This window comes from Rattus norvegicus, chromosome 8, assembly GCF_036323735.1.
Source record: "Rattus norvegicus strain BN/NHsdMcwi chromosome 8, GRCr8, whole genome shotgun sequence".
In the NCBI taxonomy this organism is placed as follows: Eukaryota; Metazoa; Chordata; class Mammalia; order Rodentia; family Muridae; genus Rattus; species Rattus norvegicus.
The window spans coordinates 29479020-29489019 of record NC_086026.1 but is presented as its reverse complement, the minus strand read 5'-3'; the positions used below and the strand labels follow the sequence as shown (position 1 = coordinate 29489019).

At 43.0% G+C, this 10000-nt stretch overlaps 1 protein-coding gene across 27 annotated transcripts in view; it reads right to left on the bottom strand.

Moving 5' to 3' along the window:
* Bbs9 (Bardet-Biedl syndrome 9) overlaps nt 1–10000 on the bottom strand; it is a 425044-nt gene that overhangs the window by 224870 nt on the left and 190174 nt on the right. For all 27 annotated transcript variants that reach the window (XM_039082282.2, XM_039082284.2, XM_063265362.1 and 24 more), the window contains 2 exons: nt 9321–9499; nt 225–301 (listed from right to left, as the gene is read on the bottom strand). In XM_039082282.2, coding sequence (XP_038938210.1) covers nt 225–301; nt 9321–9499 — 256 coding nt within the window. The remainder of the gene's footprint in view (nt 1–224; nt 302–9320; nt 9500–10000) is intronic.

Genomic DNA, 10000 nt, shown 5'->3' with positions numbered 1-10000 from the left:
TCATAACAGAAGCAACATTATAGCAATGAAGATAATTTTATGGATGGGGGTCATCACAACATGAGGAACTGCATTAAAAGGCCACAGTATCAAGAAGGCTGAGAACCACTGCTCTAGAAAGTAACAAAATCTGAAATGTGTCATCCACCCATTAGTTCCTGCCAAGACGCCTAGAACTTAAGTCAGTTTGATCACAATGCACAGCACACAGTACATCTACCTACAGACACAGAATCCAGGGCAGAAGACACTGCAGCGGAGACTTTCAGGTCATCCTCCTGTTCTGTCAAGGGCCAAACACCTGGAAATAAGAAACATAAAGTAAGACGCGCTGCATACGGTTTACATATGTGTCACACACCAAATTGTAAATACCCATGAGTTGAAAATACAATGAATTATAAAGTTAGCGGTTTTACACCAATTCTTCCCGCAATAACACTTTGAACAAAAGCTCTTTCTCCAGCTCCACCCGAGTGCTGAGCCACTAGTACTGGCATTGCAGTCGTGTCCCCGCTGGTGAAAGCCTGGACAAGAACAACCGACTGAAGCTAAGACGGCTCTGACTGTCGTCACGCACAAGGTAGAGATCGTCTGACTTCACAGGTCTGTACCCAGAACTTGCCATGAACAGGGTGCCCTAGGAGGGTCGCCATTATCAGGAACTGATGAACACTAAGACAGCTTAAATACCTATGTATCTTCATAAAGAGGTGATTAAATAAAATCTGATATCCACATTATTCAATAGTTCAAAGCAGTAAGAATTTCATAAATCCATATACACTGATATGAAAGGACTCAGATATACCTCTTAATGTTTTAAACAGCAAGATAGAGTACAGCCTAACATGAACACATCTGTGTAAAGCATATACATGATACTGAATATTTCTTAGAAATACTCAAAACTCAATAAGGTTCGAACTCAAAGGGTAGAACTAGGATGTAGGGCCAAAGAGGTGTGCTTTGCGTGTTTATCTTCCTAGTACTGTCTGAACTACTCTTGACACACAATTACCATATGCACATGCCTATACTACATATACATACCACATATAAATTCATATACCTGGAATAAATATATATACATATACTTAATGCACATACATATGCCACATACATATACAATATACTGCATGCACACATATATACCACAGACACATGCATATACCACAAGTGCATGTATGCATATATGTGCATACACACACACACACACACACACACACACACACACACACGGCACGGTTTTGTTAAAGGTTACTGTGTCCCCCAAGGTATATATCTTTTAAGTGTGGTCTTGGTCTTTATCATGGTGAGGAGAGGTTGGATCATTGAAAGGTGAGGTCTAATAGGAGGTCCTTCAGTCACTGAGGGAACTGCTCTCAGAAGAAACTGACAGCAATCCCAGTCTTCTGCTAGTTTTCACAAAAAGATTGCTATGAGAAACCCCTTCTTCTCTGTGTCCCTGGTTTACCATACACATTTGCCCTCAGACATACTTCCACTTATACAGAACCAATTTCTGTGAAGTACTACTAGACATAAGTCAGTCTTGGATTCAAGCCCTTGAATCTCTCCCAACTATTAATGAAATAAACCTTTCCTTCTCGTAAATACTCAGCTTCAAGTCTTTTGTTATAATTGAAGGTCATTTGAATCTGATTGGACCAGGGAGTGGCACTATTAGGCCTCGCTAGAGTAGATGTAGCCTTGTTGGAATAGCTGTGTCCCTGTGGCGCTGGGCTTTGAGACACTCTTCCTAGCTGCCTGGAAGTTAGTCTTGTTTGCTTTCAGAACAAGATGCAGAACTCTTGGCTCCTTCTCCAACACCAAGTCTGCCTGGATGATTCCATGCTTCCTGCCATGATGGTAATGGACTAAACCTCTGAACCTGTGAGCCAGCCCCAATTAAATGTCATCCTCTATAAGAGTTGCCTTGCATGGTATGTTCTCACTAAGAGATATTAGCAAAGAAAAAAAAAAGGTGCAGAATACTCAACATACAATTCATAGAACTCAAAAAGGTCAACAAGCTGAAGGGCCCAAGTGAGGATGCCCCAGTCCCACTTGGGAGGGAGAAGAAAGGAGTGAGGGACAGAGGAGGGAAAGGGAATAGGGGTAGGGGGAGAGGGGAACATGATCTGGTATTGGGTGGGGGGAAAAGAACTGAAGCCCTGAGGGCCAGCAAAAAGAATGGAAATAGGGGACCTCAGGAGGAAGGAGGTTGGGAGGACCCTCTATAATGTACCAGAGACCTGAGCAGTGAGAGACTCTCAGGACTCAAAGAGGGGGACCCTAGATGAAATGCCCTATAGTGAGGAGCGGGAACTTAATGAGCCTGCCTCCAGCAGAAAGATAGGGCATCAAATGAGAGATGGGTTTGCTATCCCACAGTCAAAGCTCTGACCCATAATTCTTCCTGTTTGAAAGAAATGTGAGGTGGAAATGGAGATGAGCCTGAGGAAAAGAAGGTCCAGCAACAGGCCCAGCAAAGTGGGATCCAGCTCAAGGAGAGGTCCCAAGACCTAACACCATTACTGAGGCTATTGGACATTCACACAAAGGGAACCTATCATGACTGCCCTCCCAAAGACCCAACAAGCAGCTGAAAGAGTCAGATGCCGATATTTGCACCCAACCATGAACAGAAGCTGCTGACCCCTCTGTTGAATTAAGGAAAAGCTGGAGGAAGCTGAGGAGGAGGGCAACCCTGTAGGAGGACCAGCAGTCTCAATTTACCTGGACCCCTGAGATCTCTCAGACACTGGATCACCAACCAGGCAGCATACACCAGCTGAGATGAGGCCTCCAACACATATACAGCAGAGGACTCCCGGGTCTGGGTTCAGTCAGAGAAGATACACCTAACCCTCAAGAGACTGGAGGCCCCAGGAAGATTAGAGGTCTGGTGGGGTGGGGGGGTTGGGGGGGTAGGGAGATAGGGAGGAGGTATAGGATGTGGAACTGTTGGGGGTTGGGGTGGACCAGGAGGGGAATAAAATCTGGAGTGTAAAAATAATTAATTAATTAGTTAATTTAAAAAAACGAGTTGCCTTGGTCATGGTATCTGTTCACAGCAGTAAAGCCCTAAGATACTAGACTAACAAACACATACTATTTCCATAATTTTAAATGTCCTTGTTGCATAAAGAAATATAACAAAAAAGCAGGTTATTCTAAATTTAAAAATGTAAATTATCTTTATGCATATGAAAAAATGTGTATGTTTATAGACATATATGTGTTTATAGTCATGCATATATGTGCTTAGGTAACATTTTAAGTAATGTGCACACAAGTGCACACACATCAGATGGTTGACTGCCTAGCCAGCATTCACCGTTCCCCTTTCTCCTTGTGACCAATCCTGGTTTTGGTGAAATATTCAACTTCACTACAGAAAAACGTTTGTTCCTCTCTGGGCTCCAGGGTCGAATCTAATCACAGAGGTTCCATTCCAATAACTGACGTTTTAGGCATGAGCACAGCTCTTGGTTTCAGGACCAGTGGACAGGCAAGGAGGTTGGGGCTGAGCAGTGGACTCGTAGGCTTTTACGAAAGTCTTTTTCCCTAAAAGGGAGATCCTGAAGAACGGCCATCTTTATTCAATGCCTGATGCATCTGCAGCTACTCAGGATCACTGGAAGGAAATCTCTGTGCACTGAGGATGAATGGCTGAGAACACCGGGGTACAAAGGTAACGCCATTGACGCAGTGTCTCTCAGCAGAAAGACTGTCCTATACCACCACGAGGCAGTCCCACCACTGCAGAAAACTCTGGAAAGGAAATCTAAACCTAGTAAGAATACAGAAAGCCGTTCGCTGTCCACTTGACATCCTTTCCCAAAAGTAGCTCAATTTGTCCAGCAGAACGGCCATCAGCAAAGCCCACTAAACTTTCTGGCCTGTTCTGTAGATTGGAAGGGCCACTGAGATAAAAGCTGGAGCTGCTCAGGGTGTGGCTTCCAGGAGAGCTCCTCCAGGGGCTGACTCAGCTGCAGATGTGAGGCAGAAGTTCCAGAAGCATTCCTGAACCAAGACATGATGCTGGAATGGAGGCTTCAGAAGCCCTGAAGACTGGAACTGTGGCTCCGACCCTGAACTGCCGGCTACCCAGCTTCTTTTCCAGGAGAAACAAACAAACCTCTCTCCTCCATCTAAGCCGCTGTATCCTGGCATTCTGTTACCCACGCACAACCAGAATGAACAAACCAAGTTCAGCTGCTCCCGACCCTTGGAGATAGCATCAACTAAGCTAGCCCACGTGTATTTCACTTATTGCACTTATATTTATCCTGCCCAGGTCTGTCTGCACTCTCTACTTGGCTGAAAGTACACTGTCGGTACCTCTCTTAACTATCACATCCAGGCCTTTGTGAACACAGGAAGTAAAAAACCAAGTGCTTAAGTCATATGACTGCCTCTTCAAATTTCCCACCGAAAAAGGTTCCTGACTACTCCTAACAAAAACACTTGGCAGGATTCATACTAGCACTCTGAATTTCAAAAGCTGCACCATATACAAAGAAATTATTACTATAATTTCATGCTTGTAACATACATTCCTTATATAACTTACACACATAAAATTAACTTCACATTTTTATTGCAGTAGACATACAGCATGTGTCTAACAAAATACCTTCTTTAAATTGGCAATAGATTTTTCTACAACCTTTCTTTGAAAGTTTTTAAAAGCTTGAATTATAGAGTATAGTCCACAAGAAAATGAACTTTTTATTTTAAGGTTAAAGATGTCTTCATCAAACCCCTCTGCTGAGAGTTCCGGAGGCTGTGCACAAGAGGAGACAGAAACACTCTAAGATCCAGAGAGAATGGAGGGCACCAAGGAATATGAAATCATAGAGAATGTGGTAGCATGCACTGGGTACTGTGGTAGCATGTGCTGGGTACTGTGGTAGTAGGCACTGGGTACTGTGGTAGTAGGCACTGGGTACTGTGGTAGCAGGCACTGGGTACTGTGGTAGCATGCACTGGGTACTGTGGTAGCAATGTACTGGGTACTGTGGTAGCAGGCACTGGGTACTGTGGTAGCAATGTACTGGGTACTGTGGTAGCAGGCACTGGATACTGTGGTAGCAATGTACTGGGTACTGTGGTAGCAGGCACTGGGTACTGTGGTAGCATGCACTGGGTACTGTGGGAGTAGGCACTGGGTACTGTGGTAGCATGCACTGGGTACTGTGGTAGCAGGCACTGGGTACTGTGGTAGTAGGCACTGGGTACTGTGGTAGCAGGCACTGGGTACTGTGGTAGCATTCACTGGGTACTGTGGTAGCAATGTACTGGGTACTGTGGTAGCAGGCACTGGGTACTGTGGTAGCAATGTACTGGGTACTGTAGTAGCATGCACTGGGTCCATGTAAGTCCAAGCCAGACGGGGTCCCACACTGAGAGGGGAAGATGGACACAGCTGCCAACCCTAACCGAGAAGCTCTCTTTAACTAATAACCACTTGCGAAGAAGAGCGTCTCTCCAATGGAGTTGCACTAGATACAGACACCATATATAAAGGTAGCCCTGTCCAGCTGTAGACAGCTAATTCAAGTCAGCGGTATTTCTGTACAAGTTTTGTCTCGTATGGCTCTGTTTGGGCATCTTTTATCTTACTGGTCTTTTGCTTGTATACCATGGTTACCAATGTTGTATTTTTATGGTGTGTGTGTGTGTGTGTGTGTGTGTGTGTGTGTGTGTGTGAGAGAGAGAGAGAGAGAGAGAGAGAGAGAGAGAGAGAGAGAGATTTTTTAGGTTTTTTGTTTTTGTTTTTTCCTACAGTTTGTGTTCTTTTTGTATCTGCCTGTTTGTTTTCTAAAGAGAGAGAAAAAGAAGTCAAGAAGCTGGATGGGTGGGGATGTGGGGAAGATCTGGGTGGAGATAGGGAACAGACACTGTGGTCAAAATATATATATATGAAAAAATTTAAACAAAAGCCATTGTACTAAAGTATCATTAAAATGAATTAGGAGCTGCAGGAATTCCAAGTTATGGCTTTTATCATCTATAGTAAAAAGAAAAGTCATTTCCTATAATGAAAAGTATTTAGGTAAACAGAAATATCAAACTTTCATAAAGGAACAGAATACTAAACAGTCTTTACATCTAGAAATAAACTACAGTAAAATCACCTACTTTTATTAAAGATTTATTTATTTTATGTATGTGAGTTCACTGTCGCTGTCTTCAGACACAGCAGAAGAGGGCATCATGTCTCATTACAGATGGCTGTGAGCCACCATGTAGTTCCTGGGAATTGAACTCAGGACCCCTAGAAGAGCAGTCAGTGCTGTTAACCACTGAGCCATCTGTCCAGCCTTGTTTCTTTTTCAGGAATGAAACCAAATAAAGGTAATGTAAAAGTACAGAGATGTTCAAACACCAATCAAACTTCGAGACGATGTAAAGAATCACCTGTCACCAGTCTGTGGATCCATTCCAAGCTTAGGTAATACAGTCTACACTCACCACAGAAACCAGACAAAAAGGCACCATGGCAGAAGGTGGACAGGTCCAGAGAGGAGGGGTGGAAGCATATAGATGGTGCCAAGGGGCAATGGGGAAATCGGGAGGGATGGTTAAACTCGGGAGTCAGGAAGGTAGGCCATGCATGGGGCAGGGAAGAATGATTCTAAGAATGTTTGGAAAGCTATTGCTTATGATCACAGGAAAATAAAAGTATAATAAATGTATGTATACATGCATATAGAGTTTGGTGAAGACATACAAGCTGTGGTGATAATGTTGGCCACAAGAGTCACACACTATTTGACACAAACCCATAGCAGGCATGGGAAACCTCTCTCTGCATCAAGAGACTCTTAGGGGGGTTGGGGCCATTGCCATGGCCCTGGACTGCCTCTCAAAACTTGAACGTAAGGCAGTTTCTGAAGACACCACATACTTCGGGCACAAGACTTGGAAGAACTGAGCTGGAATTGATCTGGAAGCCTCCTCCCTGAGGAGCAGCTCTTGCTATGGTGCTATGCAAGCTGCCAAAGGAAACACACCATCAGTGGTCGGACCCAGGGGTGAGGCTTACAAACCATGACAATGACCAGCAAAGCAGGATGTCCCCAAGGATGCAATACTGTACTTATGTCCAAGAGCCAAACAATTAGACTTAAGGTTGGCTCAGTAGGAGGCAAACTGGGCCCAGTGGTGTAAACCCAGGCAACTAGTGTAGCTGGTGAGGTCATGGAGTCTAAGGGAGAGCCGACTACTGCCACCCTACTAAGTGAGTATAATTACTAACTGTGCCCCAAATCTTATCCATAAATTCACAAATAAATGTAGCTTCCATGCATCAAAGAAGACAGTCACAGAAATCCACAAGTGTAAAAAAGATGAAGAGACCACCTACTGTGGTGAGTCCAACCCCAACTGTCACGTCTACAACACAACCCTACCCCTAGGGCTTGGAGAGCACTGTGGAAGAGAAGGTTTCAACTGCAAGAGGCAGAGGACCAAGATGTCTGCTGCGACATGGTGTCTTCTACACATCCCAGGGAAGCTGAATCTATACAGTCTTACCAACATGGTTACCTAATCACAATTGTACAATGGTACCAGCAGGTAACGTGCCAACATGGATAGAAAACTCTCACTGGGCTTACGCCTGGATAAAGAGCATCAGTCAGTCAAGGACTGCTGAGAGAGAATCAGTCCACTCCAGGGACAAGCAATACTAAAGGAACTTAGCAGGCTGGGTGTGAGAGAGAGAGAGAGAGAGAGAGAGAGAGAGAGAGAGAGAGAGAGAGAGTGTGTGTGTGTGTGTGTGTAGTAATAATAATAATAATAATAATAATAATAATAATAATAATAATAACAACAACAACTAAAGGAGAAGAGGTCATGGCTTTGAAGAGTGAGAGAACATGGGAGGACCTGGAGGGCGAAAAGAAAGAGTGAAACTGATTCTCAAAAAGTAAAATAAATATATTTCTTAAATGATGCTATTTCAAGATATACAAAAGGGTCAAGGAAATGGCAAGCAACTCATCGAAATCTTTTCACTAGGGCTACCGGGAGGTAACATTTAGCTGTATGGAATTTTTTACACCATTTACATAACTCATGTTAGGTAAAGGAAGGGCAAAAAGTCTTAAGACAAAAACTTTGGAGTAAAACCCACATTAATTAATAAGCTTGAGAAACATATATATCAATCTTCTCCAAGTATGACCTAAAATGGTGAAGATATAATTCCATTCATCCTCCAAACACTGGCATCAAAATGGGAAGCTTAGACCGGACACATCCGTTCCCACCACCTTCCATCTAATGAGGGGGTGCTGACAAGAGGCTATGGAGCCCTCCGCCTCAGTGGTTCACTTTACGAATGTTCTATAAGGACACGGGAAGCTGAAACATAACGTCTTTGCTTTTAGTACTCCTGCTTGAATATATCATCACCTCGGTTCCTTAGAACCAGAGGAGTAAAGTCTGGGTAATACAGATCAAAATGCACAATCCTAGTGCAGCGAACGTATCCGGATTAGAGGGCTCTGTCCTCCTGGCTGGCCTTTGATGCTCCGTTTCTTTTATTATTCTACTTGTTCTAACAGTTCTTTTATGTGAAAACGGTCCGTACTTTTTCTCATTAGGAAAATACTTTTACCTGACCCTGAAAAGGGAACTTGAAGTAATGATTTTCACATGTTCAACATCAGCTGTAGGATTGGTGTTTTGTTTCTCCTTTTAATTTACAATGAAATTACACCCTTGTGAGTCCCAACATAAAATAACATTGAGTTACTCAAAACCCAGGAACTGAAAATATCATCAGGCTCTGAGTCATTAGGAGTCAGAGTATCACAGGCCACACTCCACTTGGATGGCTAATTAACTCCAAGCATAAATTATATCATCTAAGCTGCAAATTACTGCACTTTTAGTAACAAAGTGGCAATTCATGTACTACTTGGATTTCTTTTCAAAGCAGCAAGTGAAGCCAAGTATATTGTAAGTGAATAATGGACCACTGAGAGCTTCAACACTCTCCTCACAGCCTGAAACCACAAAGAAGTTCTTCTGCTTCACTGAGAGGGCAAAATATTTAAAGTCTAGATGGAGCTGTCCCTGCAACACAGTAACCAAAATATTATCTCCAGTAAGACTGGCTTTCAACAGCCACCTACACAAAGTCAACACAAGGACCTTGTACGCCAAGAGCAATGTTTACGTCTTTAACTCTGCCTGGGAGTGAATTAACTAACATTTACAAAACAATATCCACATACAATCTAAGGTAGATTTTACATTAACGTTAAAAGTATCCAATAAAACTGTAAATGGTATACCTTGCGATTTTACATCTTTGATGATTTTCTGAAGTTCTTTCAATTCTACATCAAGTTCGTCATAGTTGAGCTCTCTTGATTCAACTTTTGGAGCTTGGAACAGAGAAGGGTCCGTCCCCAGATATGAACACTGCAGGTGACCGTCATCACTGAGAGTCACTATCACTCCCTTTAAATCACTGTAGGGTGCAAGAGAATATGAGGTGTGGTTAAACTTTCAGTCTTACAAATGACATTTTTACTCGAGTCGGCTTAGAATACCATTAAAAAATAGCTTTATTTCAAAGACTCCATTATAATGTTTCAAACAGCATCTATATTTATAGATATATACACAGTGCCAAGCCATACTACAGGAGGGGAATAAACATTAAAATGTACTATATTGGCCACCATAGGAATATAATTACATAGTAAATTCAGATTTAATCCCCAGTACGGTCCCACTTGTTCCTGTCTTATCAGGCATGTGAATTCCACTCTCAACAATGGAGCAAGACATGAGACTAGATTTCTACTGGGAGACAAGGAATGAAGCATTGGAGTCCCCCAGACCAGAGGACCGTGGAGTGACCCCAAGGTCTGGACAGCCATACAGTGACCTCAGTGCTGGAACAGTCACAGTAAAGATATCTGAAAACTGATAAGAAGTCTTGAAGATAGATATGTTCTCTCCTCTT